General features: G+C 37.0%; 1 protein-coding gene and 1 long non-coding RNA gene across 3 annotated transcripts in view; one reads left to right on the plus strand and one right to left on the minus strand.

Moving 5' to 3' along the window:
* Window positions 1-1437: 1437 nt before the first annotated feature.
* CCDC172 (coiled-coil domain containing 172) lies at window positions 1438-22895 on the minus strand. The gene is made up of 8 exons (XM_009570597.2): window positions 22179-22895; window positions 21873-21958; window positions 18340-18456; window positions 16722-16887; window positions 14638-14739; window positions 13626-13728; window positions 2322-2409; window positions 1438-1470 (listed from the first exon to the last, which is right to left on the minus strand). Exons 1-8 carry the CDS (start codon window positions 22255-22257, stop codon window positions 1438-1440), a joined length of 774 nt encoding a protein of 257 aa, XP_009568892.2. The 5' UTR covers window positions 22258-22895.
* LOC128852660 (uncharacterized) overlaps window positions 17601-25765 on the plus strand; it is a 30963-nt gene continuing 22798 nt past the window's right edge. For both annotated transcript variants that reach the window (XR_008450630.1, XR_008450629.1), the window contains exons 1-2: window positions 17601-17680; window positions 17782-17870. This is a non-coding gene — a long non-coding RNA (uncharacterized LOC128852660). The remainder of the gene's footprint in view (window positions 17681-17781; window positions 17871-25765) is intronic.

Consider the following 25765-nt stretch of genomic DNA (forward strand, 5'->3'; position numbering starts at 1 on the left):
CTGCTTTAGCCATCTGTGGGTGCTGTGATATGTGACTGTATCATTTTGCAATATACCCTGGATTTGATCAAAGCCCACAAGCAGTAGTTGCCAAACTTTAATAGTCAGAGGGTCTCACAGAAGTCAGAGGACTTAGTTGTTTGAAATTAAGCACATCATAAGAGGATCTCTCTTAGGGAAGAGGCAAAAAAACCCTTATAAAGATATCAGCTCCAACGGCACTGGTTATTAAGGATGGTAATTCCAATCTCTTGGAATTATCCTAGTTAACCCAGTCGATCAGAATACTCTTTGATACCAGTGCTGCAGATGAAACCTTGCCAGACTTCAAACTGCAGCTCCGTTATGAGAAGAAAAACATTTCTCCATTGCAGGCAGAACTTGGTCAGCTTCCAAAAGTGATTTATTGCTCTTTTCTTAATAAAATAACTTGCAGTTTTATGTGTGACAGACACACTCTGTAGCTTGGGGAATTCAGAAAAAAGTAGTGAAGGGCAATTATCCATTGCACCAACCCCTACTTGGGGAGCAGATTGAAAATTATTAGCACGTACAATTCAATGTGATGAGATGCTGACCAGAAAGTGGACTGCGGCTGAACAGAGAGAACATTTTTACACAGCCCTATTGTAAACACCTGAATCATACAGTCATTTCCTACTGCGGGGTTGGAACCTGCCGCAGCAGTTTTGTTGCCCGCTTGCTTGAATGAGTAGGATTTAGTGTTCAATGGAAAGCCTTCACCAATATTCTAGGAATGGGAACTTTTCATTTAGAATACAGTTTTTTCTTTGCTGTCAAGTGGCGACGCTAGCACTCGGTGTTTGTCGGTTGTGGGAGAGGAAGAAGACTTCTAATGTGCTCAGAAGACAAGTGCTAAATAATGGACTGGCTTGCTATCGTTGGAGGCATCTACTGATCAGTAGATTTGGATTCTGGACTTTCATACAGTGCTGCTAGAGTTGAGCTGTTTCAGAACTCTTGTTACAGAATTGTGTTGTCAAGGTATAAACTAAATACCTGCAGCTCCTGTGAAATATTTCTCAGTGGTAATAGCAATTTTCCTCTCAAATAAGACCACATCACTACCTCAAAAACAGGAGAGCATTCATTCTAAAAAATAAATAGTATATAGAGGGTAGAGCTAGTAATATAGGAACTCAGCTGGGGTGGGGGTAGATTATGTACTGTAAATTCAGGAGGGACAAAGTGGAAACTAAAGGTGGATAAGTGTTTAACTTGAGGATAAAACACACCTCGCCCATTGCTTTTAAGTGAATGAAGTTTTATTTTAATGAAGAGTAAAGACAGACCCAAGCTGTGGCTTAATCAAACCAAAAACCCAGAAAAAAAACCAGAAGCAAACCTGAGGAAAATGGTTTTTAAATACTCAAAGACCAGCCTCTGTGGTGCTCCATATCACGTGTCAGTTATTATTCACTTGCCTGAAGACTTTTTTTGTGATAGGTTCTGGAAAAGAGAAAGAATCGAATTATAGAAAATGAAATCCAACAAGTCCAGTATGTTCTTTACAGAGAAGTTTTTAAACAATGAGCTGCTTCTTTCTGTTTCTGAAGTTTGACAAGCATGATAAAATTAACATCTAAAGTACAAGTAAGCTACATCCCTCCAACAGAAACTTGAAGCTGATCGTAAAAGTGAGTAATGTAAATTTCCCATGACTGCTATTCTGCTATTGATGCTAGTGGCAGCTGTGTCTTCGTGCAACTCAATCAGGAATTCTAAAATGAACCTTTGAAAACCCTTTATATACAAGAATAGGACTACAAAATATTTTTTCTCTTTCTATTGTTACACAGAGTGACAATCAAGAAAATTGAAATTAGGATTGACATTTAGAGAAAAAGCACATTTTAACAAGATTTTTTTAAAAGAATTTGTGAGTGGACAAAATAAAATATTACACAAAGGGATGCTATTATAGTCCTATCCACGTTCCCATCTTCCATTTAACTGACAGCTGGAGGTTAAGATTTATTTTACTCCTAAGTGCATAATCTTTTGCAGCTTTCAAGAAACTGACGATTAGTACTAGTCCCACAAAGAGGTCTTTCTTGTGCTAAAAACATATCTTTAAATTCTTTTCTGTGCTTCATTTTTCCGTGAGCAATGATATTCCTGGACACATGGAAATAATAGGCTAAAACAAATGAGAGTTGGAGTGCACCTGCAATGCAAGGATATTTGGCTGTGTACACAGTATAAAAACCTGCTTTCTAGAACTACTGGTAATCATCTTAAATTATACCTTTAAAACGAAAATTATAAACCACTTAAAAAACATAATGAAAATGGCATACCATTTGCAGGATTTCTATTTCTGTTCGAAGAGTCTCACAGATACTTTCCCAGTCTTCGTCTTTGCAATTTTCAAGTTCTTTCTTAAGCCTGTGTCCGAAAGCAAATATATTTTTGGATCAGAGAACTGGTAGCTATCTTTTTCAGCTTTGGTCCCAATTGTCAATTTGACTTCTGTGAGAAAATCCTCATCGATCTACTTGCATGATCAGGATTTGAGTTTGCTAGTTTTGTAAATGGCAGTCTAAAGTGCTGCCCTCCTGCTGTGTCCTTGGGTTTCACTCAGCACTGATGGTTGAGATGGCAACGTGAGGAACTTCGGAAAATGACAGGAAAATGGGTTTTTAGGAAGTAGATCTTGACTAAATAGTTTGTTAGGAAAATTTCTAGGCCATATTGTTTTCATAAACCATGAAAGATTTATGGCCTCATTAATCACAATTATCTTTATTTTAACATGTGAATCTGATATGTAGGAAATGCTATATGTTGCTGTTCTTACTTTCTCTGGATATCTACTTGTAGCCACTGGTGGAGACAATATTGGTCCTGTGCAATTGTTGTTCCAGACCCTCTCCACAGACTCCTTTGCTGTTCTCTCCCCACTGCTCCTATTATTCTTCAGCACTTACTGTTCCCCAATAATCTTAGCCAGGAATCCTCCAACTCCTCTACAACGGGGACTGATTTTAATATAGTGATTTTTGCATTAATAAAGCATCAAAATTTTCCCCATTCTTTCAAAATTATACAACCCCAATGGCTCTAGTAGCTATTATCTGTAAAAGAAAAGATTTAAAAATCATTTGTGATATAAAATATTAGTAGCTTATCATTAAAATCTGTTAGGAAATCAGATAGAATGGAGCCAGCACCATACAGGGATCGACCTCTGGATCCACACAAAGTGGTCAGAACAAAAAAAAACTGCAGTGTGCAGTTGGATTTTCCTAAAGTGGTGGAAATGAGTGGAGATATTCATAGCAGCAGTGCTTACAGGAATCGAACTTTCTTTTGTCTCTTTGAGGCAATGCAGTTTTTAAAAGCAGCTCATAGCTAGATTTTGCGAAATGCATGGAAACAATTCACAAAACAAACCTCAGCAACAAGATTTTCTATTTTTGCAGCTCCTGATTCACTGCAGCTCCTTTCCAAATATTTTCATACGATGAAAAGAGGCAGAAGGCTTGACTTACCCAACAGTGTCTACAAACGAGGCTCACAAATCCAGAGGTTTGAGAACCAGAAAAATGCAGTTTAATTGAAAAAAAGCCCACCAGAATACCTATAGAAAAAGACTTTCCAAGGGAAATATCAGTGCTTAGGAGATGGGCAAGATGTTAGTCCTGCTAAAAGGAGACAAGTAAACTTGTCACATCAATGACTGTAGTGGTTTAAATTAATACTCAGTAGGCCAAGAGAAATCTATGCAGACTTTTTAGTTGTCTGATGAATACAAGGTGATGAAATTATACTGAGTCTTTCCATGGCTGTCATAAGAAATGTATAATGAGAAAGCTGAAGTTGCTTACCCTTAACACAGTTTCAGCAAAAAAAAAAGTGAATATTCTGGAACTAATGGGTAAACTGAAAAAAAAAGGAGGAAAAGTGTGTATTCTGCCCCTCCTTAAGTATCTAAACTGATGCATCAAATCAAGATCCTGTTTATTCTGAAGTTGAAAGTGGGGGTAGCAGCCATTTTTTCTTTTATATACTATAGTAGGGAATAAAGTGTTTAACTCTGTTATATAGATAATGCACCTCTGCAGCTGTCCTACTGCAGAGTTTGTTTTCTGTGCAAGAAAATGGCTTTTTTAGAAGTAAAAGATATAGCTGTGAGAGGAATAGCTCAGTTCACTATGTGGCATTAGAATAGTAATGTAAGACTGGACAGTAAGTTAATTTTGTTGTTCCTGTGGAAAATGTAAATATCTTACCATCACTAAGGAAACAGTATGAGTTCTACGTGTTTGTGTTACAAAGGAGTAAATGTCTCTTCTTTCAGAAATATTTCTTCTGCATTCATACTACATACAAGTGTTTGAACAAAAGGAAGTTTTGAACTACGGTTTAATAAACGAAATATTTACTGTGCTGTAGTTCACAGACCATTGTCGTAGAATCATAGGATAGTTTTGGTTGGAAAGGACCTTAAAGATCATCCAGTTCCAACCCCACTCTCTTGTTGAGAGAAGTTCATTTCAAGGTCTAAGATCAGCTTCTGAGCTTGATTAAAGCAGATTTACTTCATTGCCTTGCCTCCTCATTTTTTCCTGTGTTCTCTGATATTAGAACCCTAACATACTGAAGACAAAGAAAAGCCCTACTTTGACTAATTTACTTTAGGAAAAGACATAGTCTGGTAATCTTGGAGAAAATGCTCTCTCATTGTCTTCCACAGTATAAAAGTGATGCATAGTCTGTTTGCCATTTGTCAGCTAAGCACGATACCAGTCCGTGTTAGGTGTACACTAAAGACAGAACAACCAGAAGATAAAGCAGTAAGAGTGGTTTATCTGTGTCCTGGGATTGTGAATTAATTACTATTGACGATGTGCTTTGAAACTGTAACATTCTGCCTATGGATTTTCAAATTTTATTTAAAATCTTCTATAAAACTTTTAAATGTGGTGACAGCACAATGCCTTACGTCGCATGGGCTAGTGGAGATAAAAGACATTCATTCAAATGTGGTGTTTAATTTTTACATTAATCAATTGATTTTGCTCTCAGGTCTTCTTTCTTTCTTATTTAGAAGCAAGATAATTACAGTATGTGCCAGGAATATTATACTCTCACAACAAGGGCTGTCTGTTAGGTTACAGCCTACACAATTAATGCATTGGAGATGCCTGAGTTACTGAATAAATGATGAAGTTTTACCAGAAGGAATGTGAGACAATGGAACTATTAAAAAAATATATATACTTAACCTGGAAGCAGATTTAGCTTTTCCATTTTACATTTAAGATAAGCAGGATATTCATATTCATCTTTCCACTATCAGATTGAATGTGCAAACCAATTATTCATGAAACTATGCTGTCTAGATGGAGGGCAGGCTTTCTGTCACCTTCAGAAATGGAAAGAGATGTTCGTTTTGCCAGACAAAGGTTTAATATGACTATTATAGCCTTCTTCTGACTATGATAAAAAGAAAATATCTTTAAAATAAAATAATCTGAAAAATCACATTAGCATTTGGCCACCCATGTCCTTTGGTTTTGTTTTATTTTTAGCATTTTGGTAATGGTAAAATCTGTAAAATCTGTCTTTCAGAAAAGTAATTGCATTGGATTAACAGAGTGTGGGTAAGTTACAGCATCACAAGCAATGGACTCTAATGAACAGCAGGAGCTCAAATGCTGAATTTGTGACAGGAGGTTTGACTGTTCCTTTGAAAAACATTCAAGATAAATAGCAACAGCAAACCCTAGCCTTAAATCAAGTAGGTGGGACAACTGCATCAGCATTTTTTTGGGTGGTTGCTTGCCCTAGACTGAGGTCTGCTATCAGTGGTCCTTTTTCCATTACTCTTGAATGCCAGAAGTGACAAAGAGATGAAGAAGGAGGAGACCACTGAACATGATTGATTTTGCAGCTTTGAAATGAGCACAGCTATTAAATGTCATTGGCGTTTGTGGTTGATAAGCAATCTTCTTCAGTTTCAGCCGTATATGCAAAAGGGAAATAGGAAAAATAATTGTGAAATCAATACATGCTGGTATTATGAATTGAGCTGTGATGAAATTAATGCTGTTGTCTAACAGGTTTCTCCAAAAATCACCCACAGATTCATGTTACTGGATCAAGACTTCAGTAGCACAGTCTTGGATTCCAGGAATACCTTTGTGTAAAGAGGACTCAAAGAAGAAACAGTTAATGTGGAAGGCAGAGTGAATATGTATTTTTAGAGCCTTCTTTTATTTTTCTAACTGGGAACGGAAGACTAGAAGGCCCTACCTGGTTATTGTTGGAGTTTCTAAAAGAACAGACTGTCTCTACGTTATGTTTTGCTGAGACAAGTTAAACAGTTTTTTCTTATTTTCCTTCTTGTATTTGCCTTGTTTATGACCACCATTTATTTTTTAATCATAAATACAGGGGAAAACATCAGACTGTATTATAAACCAGAATTGCTTGACACTGATATACAGGGCATAGAATTTATAGCACAAAATGAAGTTCCCTGAGAAGTTATATATAAACTTGAGACTGTGCATGTTAATTGCCCTGAATTTTATCGTAAAGATCAGAATATATATATTTATCAAGGTTTTAAGTTTTTGTCGTGGTTGGAGAAAAGCATAAAAGACCGGTTCGTTGTCTCAAGCCGAAGTAGAGCTAATGTGTTGTGGTCGTTCGGTCTTAGTGCAGTGTTGGGTCTAAGTTAATGTGTGTGTGAGAGCAAGATTTTGCTGGATATCTACACTTTGCTGACACTACTAAACAGAGAACGCTATTGATACAGCTGAAGAAGTCAATAAATTTTAGACTATTATCAATTGATTGAGGAAGGGAGAAAATGAATCCTAAATGGAATTCTGTATCTCAATACATAAACACAAGCACTTGAGTTGAACAAATAAATTACAAAAGTATGTGCTTGATGGAGCAGAAATAGAATAAAAATTAAGAAAGTGATCTTGTAGTAATAATAAATGCTAGCAAGAAAATGGAACGTGAAAGCAAATACTAGGATACATAACAATTGGAATTAAATGTAGAATAAAATAAATAGAAGTACCTTAGGTAAAATAAGAAAATTTCAGCTTTTAGTGTTCTGGATCAAATGCTGATTGTAAAATACATAATCATCATTGATTAAAGCTTGTGTTTTGTGAATGCTATCAGGCAACTATTTATGAAAGTAGTAATAGGTCTTGAAAAGTGTGGTTTATATTCACCAAATGCATAAAACATCTCAAGAAACCTCCAAGGAATATAGTATTATAGATGAACGAAAATGGAAAGGTTAAAGGACTGAATTAAACTGCATGTTTGTGATGAGATTTGCTTTTACAAACAGCAAGCTGACATTATAGGGATTATTTTCCATAGGAACTGTAAGAACAAGTTACACAGGAAAGAAAAAATTTATAAGCATCAGAAACATCAAAACTGAAATGCATTTCAAGGGGTTAATAAGATTCCTACTGAAAGGCAGGGAAAATAAACACAGGTCAATGATCCTTCTTGTTCAAATAGCTTGATTTCTCTGTTGTAAAGGAAAATTGGATCTCAATCTGGATGTATTAATGGAGCTACTCTATTACTGAAATTAGTATCTCTGTGCTGTACTGCTTTGCTTCAGGGGAACTATATTATTTTCTCAGAGATAGAAAGGATTTAGAAAAGTCATTGTTTCCTTCTGCATTATGGGCTCCCCATTCTTGGCTCATCTTGAAAAGCAGGTGAGAGTTTTGTACACAATATTCTTACACGGGCCTGTTTTTTTGTTGGAAATACCTCTTGCTTTTAACTTCTCCACAGCTGTATTTAATTTTGATCTTTATAACTGTCCTTTGATTACATAGTATGCTCAGGCCTCTCTTCTCCTTTGCTTCTGGGTACCTATTATTAAAGTCCTTAGTTGGACATAAACTTGCACTGTATATAACTACATCCCTTCTCTCTTTTAGCTACTTCTGCACATCCTCAAATGTTTCAGTTCTTCTACACTACTGTCTTAAAACAGTTTCTGTTTCAAAGTTATTGTTTAAAACACTAAGCAAGACCACTTGTTACTGTAGTTATCTTCTTCCAGTTCCAAATCTCTTTTTTTTCAGACCCTCTACTGTTGTTAATATTTGTCATCACTTATAATATTTCATATGCCTTCTCCAGGTTAACCAGTAGTTTCTCATGCAAGATAACATCAAATACTTTACTATTGTCTATGTGGATGCATTTGCATTTTCTTTCCCTAACTAATCAAAGTTGTCCTATTAAAGAAAGATAACATTATTCGGATTTGATCTACTTTTTGTAAATCCATACTGCAATTTATAATGGAAACCTATTTTAACATAACTCAAACTATAATAGTTCCACTGGGCATTGCTATTAAAAAGAAAAGCTTAAAAAATCAATGAGGAGACTGTCATTAAAAAACTCATTTTGAACCACATATATTAGTACAGACACTGATATTTCCTGATTGCAAAATTTAACATAAAATTAAATTGCAGATATGTTTTCTAAACCACCAGAACCATGCATGACCTTAAACAGTCTGCTATTAAGGCAAAACACTTGTTCAGTTATAATGAACATATTGCCTGTATGATTTGTATGAAAGAAAGCAGCGCTTTTTCCCTCCTAATTTTGGTGAAGAAGTTTGTTTTTCTGTATTACAAAAAGCTTTCATACAAAAAGCTATACTACTTTATTACAAAAAGCTTTTATACAAAAAGCTATACTATATTTATAGGAATTAGGCAAGTGTAGAAAGCCTTGAACTATTTATAAAGTGAGCTGACTTCATGTATTTTCCTTCTGATACTGCTTTTCTGAAGTAAAATATAAATTCACGTTTCAAAGAAAGAACTTATCCTTAGTCTGTCTTTAGAAGAGTGTGAAAACTACCAGTTTTAGGTAGAAATCGTCTGTTCTTAGTCTAAATAAACTTTAATTAAAATTATTCCTAGGTTGCACTACATAAGGCAGCACATAAATTTAAAATTAAATGTGGAAGATAATTAATATAGTAAATAATTACAACAAATAGAACGGTGAAATGACATATTTAGGAATTCACTGGTATCAGTCAGTCTCTGCTTGACTGCTGTTTTGTTTCACTTAAGTGATGCTACTTGCTACCTGCCAGGGAGATGTGACTAAAGAGAGCTGATGCCAAAGTTCTTTCCTGCTGTTTTGTCTGGGGTTGGCACTGGCAAAACGGATGATTAAAATAAGGCTTTTGATTTTAATTGCTGAACTTTTCTGGGGGAAAAAAGTGCCCTCTCTACTTAAGTATTTCTCTGAATTATGCACCTGTATCATGAGACTTATGATTTCCAGGGAACCTACTTTGAGGAAGAGGATACAGTGGCTTATCCATCAATCTGCCCCAGTTTAACATCCAGATTTTTATTAGCTATATTCTGTATCTGATATGTATTAGAACAAGCCTATAACTGCAGCATCAACAGCTGTTGGAATTACCAGTGTGTGCTTCTCCTGACCTTTTGTAATTCTTCAGTGGATTTGGGAGAAATTTTATGAAACTGCAGACAAGGGATAGGGCATTTTTCTCGGATCAGAGATGAATGGCTGTAATTTGAATTAGCTGGCTACACTCTTCAGCTGAAATGCAATTTACTTTAAGATATATACTTAATTGTAATGAAGATTCTTGCCTTGCCAGCTACTTTTGATATTGATTTTTAAGCTGGGACTAGGTATGTGATACAATAACAGACTTGCAGGGTGGTCTGGGAGCTACATATATCAGGTTATTGATGCTGACTGTCTCTCGCGTTTGTTCTAAGGAAGCATTTAAAACATTGGTGTTTTCACCATTTAAAAAATGGTATGGTTTCCTGCTCTTTAAAAAAAAAAAAAAGATTTTTTTTGCTTATTTCATAGTAAAAAATAATACATTTTTGAGCCATATTGCTCATGTCAAAATATTCTTCTCTTTATAGACATTAGATATGATTTTCAGGAAAAACTAAAGTTCTGTTCTTGCAATACATTTTGTACAAGGGGAAAAAGCTCATCTTCTTAGGCTAAAAAGAGGTTGTTTCTCAAACACAACAGTTTCAATCACATTGATTTTAACATGACCAAAACTGATTCCTATTAAGTTATACACTGGTATACGTAAAATTGTATTGATTGGCACTTTGGCTGCAAAAGGTGCTTTGCAAATGCCAAAGGTGTATCTGAACTGTGCTGAGGGCTTCCTGGATCACTCGGGGCTTCAGTTGGTGCTTCAGTTTTTCTCGCTGACGCTGCATAAATGATTCCTTAGTCTCAGATTCCCTTCAGAGGGCACCCATAGGAGCGGCCAGGATAGTTTGCTCAAGGATCTGCTCCAGACTATCGGCATGGACTTGATCAGCTGTGATTCCTCAAATATTTCTGTGGCACATCACAGGGCTTGCGACACACCCGCTAGGCATCGGCATTTTAAACCAGCAGTCTGCTGTGATGGATGTAACTCCTTTAAGTATTTCATGCATTTTGAATGGGAAGTATGTCTTTATATCTTAATGTCATGGAGACGCTGCAAAGAGACTAAAGCAGATATGACCTCACCAAAAGCCAGGCAGATGAGTGGTTTGTGGCAAATGATGCTGCCTCTAAGCAGTGCAGGCACAGGCCAGCGCGTATGTACTGATCTGTGAATGGTTTATTCTTCCTTGTGCTATCCACGATGATAAGTGGTTCATTGGATAATTCAGACTGGAAGAGAGGTCAGGAGTTCAGCTATCACAATGTCCTTCTTAGAGCAGGTTCAACTACAAAGTCAAACCAGGTTACTTAGGGTTTTATCCACTCAAGTCTGAAAACCTTCAAAGATAAAAACTATGCAGCCCTTTGGGCCACCTTTTCCTTTGCTGTACTGTCCTCATGATAAAAATGTTTTGCTTTAAATTCATTCTAAACCCCTCTTATCTCATCTTCTGCTTCTGGTCTTTTGTTCTCGCACTGTGCAGTATTGTGCTAATCTTGACTCCATCTTCTTGATGACTTCCTTGTAAGTACCAGAGTGTGATCAGATACCTCCGGGGGTACGTGCACTATTTATAGCATAAATACTTTAAATTCCCTTTCATTCTCATAATTCAGTAATCCAAACCAAGAAGCGATGAGCAGGTTTGGTTAAAAAAGAATTAAATTAAAAACTGATGGAGTTGTATGAGTCTGATAAGGTTTGGGATAATTCTAAATCATATCGTACTATGACATACAAAAGTAGGTAAATGAGGATTGTTTGCTTGGCTCTACAGAAAAGTATAATCTATTTGTGCTGACACAGGAGTGCAGTAACACAGCTGTGTTGTTTCTGGCATCAGTACCTGAAGGGGCTACAAGAAAGCGGGGGAGGACTGTTTATAAAGGCTTGTAGTGATAGGACGAGGGGCAATGGGTATAAACTGGAGAGGGGCAGATTTAGACTGGACATAAGGAGGAATTTCTTCAGGATGAGGGTGGTGAGGCAGTGGAACATGTTACCCAGAGAAGTTGTGGCTGCCCCATCCCTGGAGGTGTTCAAGGCCAGGTTGGATGGGCTTTGGGCAGTCTGATTCAGTGGGAGGTGTCCCTGCCCATGGCAGGGGGGTTGGAATTAGATGATCTTTAAGGTCCCTTCCAACCCAAACTATTCTATGATTCTCTGATGCTATGATTCTATGATCTCAGTTAACTTGACCAGGGCTCTCTGTCTCTCTAAAGCACTGAGCTTGTCTGAGCATACACGATTTCCAAAACAAGTGCAAGATGAACGTATGATTTAGGCAAATCTGTCCTAAATTTTGTGCAGTATCTGAAATGAAAAAAAATTTCAATGTAAAGGAAATTTCTTCAATATGTTATTGCACCTCAAAGAGCATTTGCTTTTTGAGACAATAGTAATCGCAGTAGGAGCACTTTGCATTTTGCACTGCATGCAACTATAAAATAATTTAAGCTTATGTTGCCCATAAAATAAGGCATTTTATGAAACAAAAAAGTCTTGACATTCTTCTTGCTTTGCTTGTAAATGATATTTTTTGGTTTTGTAGTTTAAAAAATTTAATATATTTTGTCCACTGTTGCGTCCTCTATCCAGATAAAAGCAAAGTATCATTCCACAGAGTTGTGAGTAAATCTCATTAAGTAGAAAGACAGATGCACAAAGATTTGAATGATTTGCCGAGGATCTCATAGCAATCAGTGGCAGAGCTGGGCATTTATAGCAATACCATGCTTGCTACTTCTGTACCTTATACACAGGAAACCTGTTGTAGAAAACTAATTACACCAATTTGAATAATAAGTGGCATCGTGGCAGTAAACTACTCCAAGGGAAGTATGTTATTTAGAAGGAAGCCGACAAGTCATGTATCACAAAAGCTAGTATATCATAGTGGAATGAATAATGTAAACGAGTGAGTTATAACACGCTGTCTTACAGCATTGCTGCTGTTGTTATTTACACTGTGTCTTCTGTGTACATGTTGAATGCAAAGTTTTTGCTACTGTATGCAGAATTGTGAGCTAATTAATTTTTGTGCTGAGGGAATTTTGGCCATGTCTCAACACCATGTAATAGGTTGAAAAGAGTTAGTAATAGGGCTGATATATAATTTTTGTTCAGAAACTAATACTCAGCAAAACAAATAAGCCATTACCAAATCGTCTTTCAGAAAAATGTTTAGGGTACTCTGCGAAATTTTATTTTTCCATTGAAAAATTTTAGAAAATAAAACACTTCTTTTTTCAAAACCTTAGAAATGTATTAAAAAACCCCATGACGGTAACAAAAGTTGTGTTTTCTGGAACAATTTCTGTTAGAGAATATTTTGAAATGGCTTTTTCTTTTTCCTTTGCATTGTCTGTTAAATATTTTTCTGTATCCCCAGGCATTTTTATGTGGAAGATGATAAAATAGGAAAAGATGTTTAATACTGTGATATAGGGCTTTCTGCACTAAAAGTTTTTTTTTTTTTGAAAACATGACATCATTTTCTGTATAGTGAAAATGTGAATGTCACGCTTGACCAAATTGACAAGAAATGTGGCATTAATACTCAGAACCTGAGAAGCAATATTCACTGTTAAGGGAGAATGTGCAAGGTCTTCTCTCTTCATTAAATGTCCAAAATTTTGTTCTAAACTGGCTTAAGTAAAAGGCAAACTAGAACTGATGGTAGGAATCATGGAGAAAACACAACTACGTTTAGTATCTTCAATACAAGGCCTGTCTGACCAAAGTAGGTTCTTGTGGTCAACCCAGTCCCTTGCAGTCAGGCCCTGTGGAAGGTGCAGCATTGGGTAGTTCATCCATACTCTGTGAAACCACTACTTCCACAAAAACTTAAGAACTGGCTTTGCACCCAGAGTCTTTGGCTCTTTCTCCAAGTTTGACTCGCTTCCTTGCAAACACTTTGAGGTTTTAGTTCATTGGAGTATGCATGTGAGAGTGAAAGGCTGTAGTAACCAACAGGGATCGTGTTCTGTAATAGATACTAATTATCCTTTTGATTTCAAAGGAGTATTGTACAGGAAAGCTAAAACAGCCATTGCTACCATGTCTGGACTGTAGTTGTAGCCCTAAAATTAAATTTAGGAACTTATTAACATCAAACTCTTACCTTAAACATTCAGGATCAGTCTGAGGTCTTTCAGTGACTTGGACTTTTTCTGCTTCTAAATCTTTTGTTGTTCTTTCAGCCTCCGTGATTACTTTCTCAAGGTCTAGCCATAAAAAAACAATTACCTTAAAAATATATATGAATCATGCATATTCAAAGACTTCATTTTCTAAATTTATCTTTTCTAATATTTCTTTGTGGAACTGCTTGTAGGGTAAAGGCATCCAAGTAAAGAACATGAATTATTTCATTATTGTAATTGGTATGCATATTGCAATCTGCTAGAAAATTTTGTTCCTTATCACAGCCTTATTTATGGCCATATTTATGCCCTGTCTTTCTTAGCTCTCTTACTGTGGCATGTGATTAACACGTTTTTATCCGACTTTTAAAACCATCCCGATTGCTTGCGACCGCCTTTGACACAGAACAGTTCTTGGTCCTCTCTGTATCCTTTTAGTTGTTTCCTTTGGAGCATTCCCTGTGTATTCAACCCAGGTTTAAGTGTAGACTTCTTTTTGTACACACAGACTTTCATAAACTAATACACAAATGTCAGTAAAGAGAAGACAGTTGAATTTACTACTCAGAAGTTTAGCATTTCGGCCAAATCTGTCCTTATCGGTCCAAGCCATGTTCCTTGTTAAACATTTGAATTTTAAGTACTTTAATTATAGGTTTTAAACAATATTTATGTTGATTTTGAAACATTAAATTCTCCCTTAAAGTATATGACTTACTAGCAAAATTTCTATTTCATAGTTATAGGATATGATTGAGCAAATCCATAGACCTTATTATCACTGAGATTTAAAATAAATCTTATTGAAATCCATAGTATTTGTTATAACTACGTTTCAAAATGATATGTTACATATTGTAAACATATATTTAAAAAAATCTTGTTTCTATGAGTTATTTTTCTTGAGAAAAATAACTTGAAAGAAAACATTTTTCAGAAGCATTTGTCAAGCAACAAATAATTATCATAACAAGTGATTATCAGGCACACCTTTGAGTTCACTTTGGAGGGTAAATAAATACTGCTTTAATTCCTTCTTCTGCAGCTGGAGTGCATTTAACTGAACATTTTTATGTTCCATTGACTCCATTTCTACGAAAAAAATATTTTAAATTAAAAGGCATTGCATTTTTAGTCTTCCTGATACAATCTTAAATATATTTAACTACTTCTATCAATCTCCAGCTAGTCAAAAGGAACCTTAAATATAAAACTAAAATCAGTCATATAAAATCCACTTAACAGGAAATTCTGTGTCATATAATGTATTTATAACCATGAAAGAACATTTTGTTTAATGTTATCAAGAAGCTTGGCATAATTTGTTGACTGGGTTTAGGCAGAATTGCAGATGTTTTGCTTTAGAATTAGTTCAGCTGTCAAGGAAGATGACTTATTGAATAGGTGGTGAACAAACACTTCTCAGCAGGACTAAAAAAAACTTATTTTGCCCAGAGTTATGGACATTTGAACCTGAATTGGTGGCATCTGGAATTAATTGCGATTATTTCCCTGACAACTGGAGTTCCTCACATAATTTCCTTGTTATGAGTTACACAAACTTTTCTCTTTAGTGTCATCAGTGTGCTCAGGACTAGAGCAGACAGAAAGACAGACAAATTGTACCTTAAAAAGGGTGGAACCTTAAAGGGTGGAATCAAGACAGCAACAAACCCAGAGCAGACTGTTAGTCACCTTTCAAGTCCTACAGATCTAACCTTTGAGAGGCCATTTGGCTGATCAGGCCCATCTGAAAATGTAAAAATTAATCATAAAAAGTAACAGGTGCCACCAAGTATGGACTTTTTTTCAGTTGGAAAAAAAGAGTTTCTGGACCAGAATCAGAGCCACAGGAGATACAGAAAGAAGGTACCACCAAGTATGACCGCAAATGGACAATCATATTTCAGTAATATTACATCAGAAACTGGGAATTCAAAGTGCTGGTGCTTGATAAATTGTAGAATTGTGAGAATGGAAAGGTCTTGGAGAGATCTTCTACTGTATTCCTCCTCCTGAAGGCAGGATCAGCTGTACCCCTGTTATTTCTGACAGACGCATAACTAACCTGTTCTTAAAGACCTTTGGTAATGGACACTCTCAACTCCATTGGTAATGGAATCTCTTAAGGCAGAGTGTTTCAGTTGTTCACTGTTCTTCTTAAAATTACTTCTAAACACCCATCTATACTCTCTTTTATTGTGGTTTACACTTTTTACTTTTCATTCAGTTCACTATATGTACAGAGAATATATCAGTTTCCTTTTTACAGAGCTCTGATATCTGCTTCCATCAGTCTTTTCCTCCATAGGTTAAATAGTTCTAATTCTTTATTTTTTTTTCCCTTCCCATGTTCTCCAGATCTCTGATTACTTTCCAGGCCCCATGTGGATTCTCTCCAGTTGGCCCACATTTTTTCTTACAGTGCAACATCCAAAAGCAGACGCACAATACTCCAGCTAAGAGCTTAACTGCCTTAAATAGAGTGAAGGATTATTTTGCATGTCTTAGAGGTCAGAACTGTGTTTATCTCTCACTGTGGTGTTGGCATTCTGATGTCACTGACTCATGTTCTGCTTGTGATGTTGACTCCTACTTCCTTGCTGGATTGTTTTTCAGTCTGAATTTCTGTTCTGATTAATCATATTCATAACTCAAAGATAAACTATGGCAGTAAAAGACCAGTCCTACAAGAGATTTGTGATTTTAATTCTTTTGGAGTTAAGGAAATTTACATAGCTCAGCCACAGTTAATCATTGTAAACTTGATATAAAACATGTATGACAGTGCACCTCTGTGCTGGTTGATGTTAAATATTTGGAGGCACTTCTGCAGGTCTGCTCCTTCTTCTCATAGTGCTCAGAGTCAGAAAGGACTGAAGAGGACAGGCAACAAAAGAAGCTTTAGATATGCTTGAGTAATGCGGTACGTCAAACCACACTCTTTAGTGCAAAGAGGAAGTTCCAGGCAGCAAGCTAACGCAATGAAAATTATTCTTTTGCACAGCTATACTTTGCTGATTTGTATTCATTCTCTGGTAACCCAGGATAAAATAATTTAATGTAAGACTTGCCTTTTTCCAACAGAGCTGCCTCATTCTCTAAATCATTTATTTCAGTCTTGACTTTTTTTTTAATCAGAAGATCCCTATTACTGGTTAGCCCATACTCATTGTTAAACTCTGTTACTTCTCTAATAAAATTATCTTGCTCTTCAGTTGCTTTTTTCTTTGCATCTGTCTGAAAAAGAGAAAGGGAAAATTGAACGTTCAGTTGAAAAAGAAAATCTTTGTTAAGCTAGGCAAACTGAAACACACTGTTGTTTATACTTAAACTTGTAGCATAAATATAGTAGGTTTACTTTTCCTGATATACAAGAACATGAAATGATCTAAGGCTCTATAATTTTTTTGTTGTTCTAACCTTCTTTTTTCTGAAGAAGTTAAGGTTGTTTTCTTTAAAAAAAAAATTAAAAATCACTACATTATGTTACAGACATGAGCCAGCAGTTTTTCTGTTCAACTCGTTATTGAAATTAGTAGAAAGTTGTGTTTAAAGTCTAGCATAGCATGGCCACTTCTTTTTAGATTGCTATTAAATGAAATGAAGGCATTGTTTATTCCCCTGCAGAGTGAAGACTTGTTTTAACTCCCTCAATATCTACCAAGTAAGCTATAGTTGATAGGAAGTCACTGTTTCATTTGCTGGAAAAATTATTCTAAGGAGAAATGCGATATTAAATTCCTTTAAAAAAAAACTTAACTGATTGCTAAATTAAACAAAAAGAAATGACCCTTATACACTGGAAGAAAGAAATGATAATGTATATATGCAGATTGACTGGTTGCATTTAAATGAATCTTCACACTTCTTCAAAGAATATTTAGCTTTTATAGATAAATAATTTTGTGACGTTTACTAATATTTATTTTTCTTTCTTTCTTTGTACACTTAGGACTGTGAATGCTTTGGATGCTGAAAAAATATTACTTCATTAAAAGGATATCTACCTCAAGATTTAGGGTTAATTCTGGTGAGTCATTCTGAATGTTTAAAATTCCGCTCAGCTGATTTAAAGTACAAATACACATGCAGAGAAAACTGCTTATCTGTGATGTTTCTTGGTATCTACAGATCCAAAGATCCACAACGAAGTAAGAGGAAGGCAATATTCACGTTAGCACAAGACACAACAGAAAAGCTGTTGTCTACATCTGTTGCAAGTAGGTACCTTTAGAGAGATGTCTGGGTGTGTCTAGCATCAAAGATGTTGTGTGGTATGTTAGGATTCCTAAATGTGCTCCTAGCCTCACTGAGCTTTTCCTTTGATCCTTTTCAAGGTGACTTATTGTGGATGAGGCAGTCCGATTTAATGTAAGACCTTCCTAGTGCTCTTTTACAAAGGAAATAATATGTCTGAAGTGAAGCTCAGTTGCACAAGAGTAGACGTTAGGAAATGAAGTCAAGAATGTTATATCATCTTTGTAGATAAATTGCAGCAGCCGATAACTTAGATCATGGTTTAAATTAAAAGTGAGAATTTGCTTATGTTTACAGTATTAAGCATGCTACTATAAAAAAAAATAAAATAAAAGATTTTCCAGATTTAAAACATGACTTCTTCCATACTTTAGAATTTTAAAGTTGACCACTCTCATATAATAGAAAAGAGCTGTCTGAAAGGAAACATACCAAAATTTTAAGGAGACCCTTTTTCTGATTAATAAGCTCATCTTTCTGTTTTTCCAAGCTGTCTTCATGTTTCTTCAGAATTTCTAAGCAGAACTGTTTTTCAGATAGATACTGAACCTTCCAAGAGAAATAAAAGAGGTTATAAAGCCAAGTTATTGTTTCATTGTTTCATATACTTTGATATTGTACATAAGGAACTTGGTCCAATTGAAACACAGCTGTCGTAGCTGCTGGACTCGTGAAAGCTTAACAGCTCATTTTTCCCCCAATATTTGTCCAATATACCACTAAGCTTTTAAAACTATCTTTTCTTTAAAAGACACGTTTAGTGCTGGGCCAGCTGTCTAAAATGGCATTTTAAAGTCTGTTCGGTTTAGGAGAATTTTTTCAGTTTAAACCCAGGAGAGACAGTGATTGCATTGTATAATGGAAATTAGCTCAGTGGTTAAAGACAGTTTGATCATGACCCCTCCCAAGCCCAAAACTTCTATTTTGTATGTAGATTTATTTTTAGTTTTAGTAATTTTAAACAGTGTTTTGTCAGATAGAAGAGTTCAACCGTTGCCTTTTCCATATTTGCTGAGGAGTTCCTCTCAATTTTCCAGCACACCTACTTGTACCTAAAGTAGGATAAGATATATGGTAGGACAAATCGTAACAGCAGATGAATAGGGGACAGCTAAGTGATCAAACCTTACAGGATGAGAATCTTTCATCTAATGAAGTGGAGAAAGGGAGGCTGAGAGAATGACTCAGAATGTAATAGAATAATGAGAAGGAAGAGTAAAGTTAGTAGAATGGCCCCCAAACTGTAAAGACACAGGCTAAGTATTAGGAAGCAGATTTGACTAATCAGACTGAAATACAACTTTTTGTGTATTCATAAACATGAAATAATGTAGATGATTTTTTGAGAGGGTGCAGATGAAGAGTACTGATCAAAAAAGGAGAAGGATAGTGGAATCAAATTCCCTAAGACTAGAATATGAGAGTTGGAAGGAAAAGGTCCATATTCTTTCCTTATCGCTGATATGTCTGGCATTCTAAACGTCCAGGAAGTGCTTGCCTCAGAAATATTTATTTTGCATATTAATTCAAAGACAGTAGATGGTCTTATACCACCGTGTTTATGTTACTGAACATAACTAGCTGCACTGCGATTTCTCCATCTGTAAAACGCAAACTTCATCTGTGCGTTTGCAACAGACTTTTCTTTTAAAGACACCATTAAGCCATGAAAACCAAAATGCTATAAACCAGGACCTAATTACATTCTACCTGATTTTACAGAATGAAGGAGAAAATAGCATTTCCTAGGAATCTTTGATTGACCACAGGCTATCTCTGTGAAATAGATATCAAAACACTTGAACTCATCTCAGCTGCTTGGTCAGGCATAAGCTGCTGTGCACGTATGTGCTTGGGTAGGTATGCTTATAAAGCAGTACTGTTATTTGATGCAGGACAAATTGACCAGCATTAGCTGAACAGCATTATCTAATATTATTTGAATTAAATTAACTATGATAGACGTAAGTAAACTCAATTCTTGTGCTGGGAAATAAATTACTTTAAATAATTTCAATAACTATCTAATCTTTAAACCTAAATACAGTCTGATTAAAATGCATTTTCCCATTCCGCTTGTCTTCTGTACCATTTCCTACCTATAAATGAATCACTGCCAAACTAAGCAGGCAAGTGAAATATATATTTGTGGACATCAGTGAGAATATTATTAATCCTGGTGGGTAAAGCACATAAGGTTTAATTAGGAATAGTTCTTCAGCTCTTCCCATTAGTCATTTACAATAATGTCCGGCTCTCGGGAACTTCTATACCTATCACATAAACCTTGATTATAAATCACCAGGCATCAATAACCAATTAGTAGAATAAACATAAAATTATGATGTTCATAAATAAATTTATGAGCAAGACTACAAAGGATTTTACCTAACAAACAACACCGAGACATAATCTATGTTGGGTAAATAAGTTACTATTTTAAAGTGCTCCTAGGCTCTGAGATTGTGTTGTGCATAAATGCAAGCGTGTGAATAACTGCTTGCATGATTGTAGTCTCAATTTTCAACCAGTAAATATTTGTCAATGAATTCTCTTTTATTCTGCCCCCCCTTGCAGGAATGTTGATATTTACTATATATATTACATGGTCTTTTATAAAAGACTGAAAAGCCTGGGTTTGGAAGGACAAAAGCTAAACCCAAATATTTATTTTCATAACTAGGTGAGGTAATCCCCCGAAGGGTCTCGAAGATGTTTGTTTAAGAGATAGGATGCAACAGTTCTGACTTCAAAGGAGGCTCCGTATGCTTCTCTGTTGTTCATACACATTCTGTCAGTGCAGATACTTAAAAGCACGGGAGATGATATTTAGGCTTCATTTTCAGGCACAAGCAAATGGAGTTTTAAATCATTTGTAGCCACAGGTGTGAACGGTGAAAAGCTCTGCAAAACTAGAAGCTTAATCTAAAAATGCATCTGCAATTTGGTTAAATCCAAAGCATAATGAAATCTTAAAAATATTAGATAGATTCTGAAACTTTCCTCTTCTTCAGAAAACTTTTCAGCCTTGCGAGCCCAAACGGTGAGGTCAGGGTCAGAGGAAAATCTTCAGGACACCACTCAGGATGCTGTGATGTAAACGAGGGGAATGTTTCCATGCTTTTTCTGTGAAAGGCCTTTCATGACTGGCAGTGGGCAACGAAGGAATGGCTTGGGGGCCTCTGAAGGAAGGTGCTGTGCTGAGCTCTGGGACTGCCAAGGCAGGGCCACTGGCATCACACCCGAGCAGTTACTCTGGCCCAGATCTGCTCTGGCAGCTGAGCCCTGTGGACGGAGCAGCCTGACATGGCCCTGCCATGCTCCTTCTGCAGCACAGCAGAGATTTTCACGTTCATGTGTGCTGTCTACAGTGCTTCCAGGTGTTTGGAAGTGTTTTCTGGAAACATTCCTACCCCTGAAGCGAGCAATCCTCACTTAGCCATGAGGCAGCCCTTAAAGGCGGCCCAGGAGAGCTGGGGAGGGGATCTGTATCAGAGAGCGCAGGGACAGGGTGAGGGCTAATGCTTTTAAGCTGAAAGAGGGGAGATTTAGATGAGATTTTAGGAACAAATGTTTTCCTGTTCAGGCGGGGAGGCCCTGGCCCAGGTTGCCCAGAGAAGCTGTGGCTGCTTCATCCCTGGAGGGGTTCCAGGCCAGGTTGGATGGGGTTTGGAGCCCCTGATCCAGTGGGAGGTGTCCCTGCCTGTGGCAGGGGTGGAACTGGATGGGCTTTGAGATGCCTTCCAACCCAAACCATTATATGATTTGTGAGAGGGGAAAGCCATTGACAGTGCCTTTTTTCCCTGCCGAATTGCACAGGGTAAGCTTTCTCCCCGCTATGTTTTTCCACAGGTGGAGCATGCTCCTTGGAAGTGTTTATAAATCTGTTCCTGAAAGAATAGGTCATAATATTTGTAAACATGATGTATTTAATTATTATGTATGCTATAAACATGCCTGCTTACCCTAGTTTCTAATTTCATTTTTGCGGTGCTCAGCTCTTCCTTCATTTCGTTAATTTTTTCATAATTTCTGTTTATGTCAAGTTTAGCTGCGATGCAAGAAAAAACCTGTAAGACCATGTCCTCAGTTTGTAAAAGGTACATTCATATCACAAAGTAAATATATTCTTGCTTCATGGGCAAGAAGCAGCCAGCCTGGCTGCTTTCCCTGACAAAGCTCCCTCCAAAACAGCACTGTGTGACCATCCTGCTTTTCCCCTGGGAAACGGAAAAGCCATTAATGATGATGATGATGGCCGTGGTGCAGACCTTGTTGGATGAGGCGCCTCTTCTCCCCTGCCTGCTTCTCTGTGAGCTGTATTTGCTGGAACAGAGCGTCCAGGTTCATTTCTGCCTTCTTGCGGAGTCCGTGGGATCGCTGCGTGGAGGGGGGGTTGGTGAAAGCTGGTGAGGAAGGTGAGGCTTGGCCTTCCCTCAGGGCTCTGCACCCCACCGGGCCCTGACTCTGCCCTCTGGATTGGGAAAGAAACCCCAGAGGGAAACAGCGGTGGTAGATGGGACACGGCTGAGGAGGAAGATGTGATAGAGCAGAATGTGGGAAGCAGAAAGAGAGGGGAGGGAGAGCGAACCTCAAGCAAAGGGAAGTGTGGACGACTGGCTGGGAAACACTGAAGATGGAAACAAGCAGGAGAGAACCAGGACCAGCAGGACAAGGAAGATTTGCCTGGGGAAAAGGCAGCCGATGCTCATTATCTTATAAAACATGCATACTTGTGAAACATTGGTTCTGACTCAGGGTCGGGAGGGTTTCGGTCTGGCTGCTCTGACTTAATTTATCTCTTTTTAAAAAAAATATTTATTATTATTATTTTAATATTTATTTAATTCTTTATTATGAAAATGAGCCAAGGGCTGGAGCACCTCCCATACAAGGATGACAGGCTGAGAGAGCTGGGGTCGTTCGGCCTGGAGAAGCGAAGGCTCTGAGGGGACATTCACGACCTTCCAGTACCTGAAGAGGCTGCAAGAAAGCTGGGAGGGAGCTGTTTACAAAGGCTTGTAGTGATAGGATGAGAGGCAATGGGGATAAACTGGAGAGGGACAGATTTAGACCGGACATAAGGAGGAATTTCGTCACCATGAGAGTGGTGAGACACTGGCCCAGGTTGCCCAGGGAAGCTGTGGCTGCCCCATCCCTGGAGGGATTCCAGACCAGGTTGGATGGGGCTTGGAGCCCCTGATCCAGTAGGAGGTGTCCCTGCCCATGGCAGGGGGGGGTGGAACTGGGTGATCTTTGAAGTCCCTTCTAACCCAAACTATTCCATGATTCTATGATCCGGTGGAAGGTTGGTCTCAGTATGCAAAGACCAAAATGTAGCCTGTTGTACTGAGCATACTTGTCTATGTGTCTACTATGGTCTGAGACTCCGCAGCTTTCTGGTTTGTATTTTACTGGATGGTATACCTGGAAATGTAAATACCTAGTTCAACATAAAATTCATATTACAGGGTTTGTTCCTACCTCTTGAAAAGGATTAACTACATTCCCACAGGGAATACATACGTGAAGTTGGCCTATTTGCTTTGAGGCAGAAAAAGCCTGGAGGAATGGAACTTTATACCCTTCTGGCCTTTTTAACATTGAATAAGATTAGGATTATTGACAGTTCTGTCTTGTTAAAGAACTTTCCTCAGAGGAGATACTGTCTTAGAATAGACTGCAGCAGCAAAATTCAGGCATTAGAAAGAGAAAAGCTTCGACTGCAAAAAGCAAAACAATATACATGAGAGTACAAATTTCTTACTAGTGAAAAAGCTGTTCTACGTTAGTAGAAGGAAACTGAGAATTCTGGAAAAATGTTATGTTATAGCAGTTACTGCTTAAAAAGCACCATGTTATAGCTGATAGTAAGCTGTAAAATGGTGTTTTTTGTAGAAAAGGCATTGCTCTAGCTAAGAAAGAAAATGTGGGTTCCGATGAAATTTGAAAACCTGAAACTAGCCCATTATGTTGCAGGAAATGCAATTATTTTTTAAAATGGAACAAAGTGCAACTGAAGGAGGAGAGTTCACAAAAGTGAATTTAGAAGATGTTTCAGAAGTGAAGCTTCCTACCCAAAGGCCAGAGGAAGAGCGAATGGGTCAAACGGGAACATTTGGTGATTGAGACAGTGATTTGTTACACAGGTTTGATGAGTGAAAAAGTCATTTTACAAAATTCAAAAAAAAAGGAACTGCTCTACCAGTGGATCAAGCAGAACATAAAATGAAAAGCTCCCTTTGAAGTTTTTCAGACTTGACTGCTTTTGTGTTTCAAACTGAGAAAGCTGCTGTAGGCTGGGATAGCGTTCAGCGTCACTTATTAAAGGAACGACTGTGTTTTGTGGAGAGCGCTTCAGTGCCTCTAATTATGGCAAAGGAACTTCTCTCCCTAGAAAGAAGAGTCTGGCTCCAACTGTACTTCTCACTGTCTGAGAATGACCATTCAGTGCGATTAACAGTTCTGTAGAAGATTCCTTTGGAGACTGAAAGAATTCCAAGCGGGGCAAGTATATCACAATAAGCTTCATAGCTTCTGACTCCTATTTGCCATGTGCATCATTTTTTACATGGCAAATAATTGTATAAAGTGAACCATGCATGTGAAACACATAGAAGTACTTTCAGAATTAGGATCAAGGCCATTACTTCAAAGACACGTAATTGCCTGTCTCCCATGGAGAAGGATGAGATGGAATGAACCTAAATGTTTCGGAGTAAAAGTAAAATGTGAATTACCTTTGCTCAACTGCAGCTTTGCAAAGCATAAGATCTTTTGTATATCACTAGCTGTTAGAAAGGTGACTTTAATTTTATTCTGTTGCCGTATCAGTACATCCTAATCTTAATCTATATCTGTATCTTAATCACTGTGCTCTAATCAGGTCATGTCTTTCTAGTGTACTTCAAAATTAGTAATTGCCCTTTGTAATCAGGCAGCTGTGCTAATCGTAAAGTTTCTTCTCCAAGTTTCTTCTCTAGTTTGTGTAGGAAAAAGAAAAGAGAGATTTTGTTTGTAATTTCAAATCACTACAAAAATATTGATGACTGTGATTTATTTTTAAATATACACTCAGATCGCTTCAAAAATTGTTTTTCTGAAAGCCGAAAATGAAAGAGGCAAAAGTAAGAAGAAGTGGCAGGGTAAAGATGAGATGATTCACTATGGTCCTTATGAAAAAGATATATAGTAGAACCGAGAAATCATGGGATTATAGTTACAAAGAGATTTTCTCTTTTTGTTTTTAAGAACAGATAGTATTATTTTTTACATACAAACTATACTGCTTACTTTTGAAATGTTGCATTTATAGCAAAGCTTCTTCTCAAACTATTAATACATCTCTTTGGTCTTCCTTTGCTCATGGTTGTCTGCGTATTTGCCTTCTACTTTTGCACTAGATTTTTTCTACCCTACATGAAAGAATAAAGCCAAATTATTCTGTGGCATAAATTCACAGCTATCATTTTGCATTCAGTGCTGAAGTCTGAGCTATCCTTTACTGGAAGTTAGTGTGTGTATATATATATGTGTGTGTATATATATATAAATAAAGAGCACTCACTGCTTGGAATGCAGTGTTGAGTCGAAAGGCTGATGGCGAGAGAGACCACAAATAGTGAAAAATCCAGTAATTATTTGGCATAAGTAAGCACAAAAAATAGCGGACTTCTTAAAATTAATTTCATAACGTGTCTTTTAAAACCAAAGCTTTAGCTCTACTATTCAAAATGTCATTGTTAAAACATAGCAAGCACTGAAAAGTGGCAGCATGTAATAAAGTGGTTTTAATGCACATAAAGAACATTTTTTTGCTGTTGTTCTCCCTCTCCCGCTGGCCATCAATTACACTGCA

Source organism: Cuculus canorus, chromosome 7 (genome assembly GCF_017976375.1).
Source record: "Cuculus canorus isolate bCucCan1 chromosome 7, bCucCan1.pri, whole genome shotgun sequence".
In the NCBI taxonomy this organism is placed as follows: Eukaryota; Metazoa; Chordata; class Aves; order Cuculiformes; family Cuculidae; genus Cuculus; species Cuculus canorus.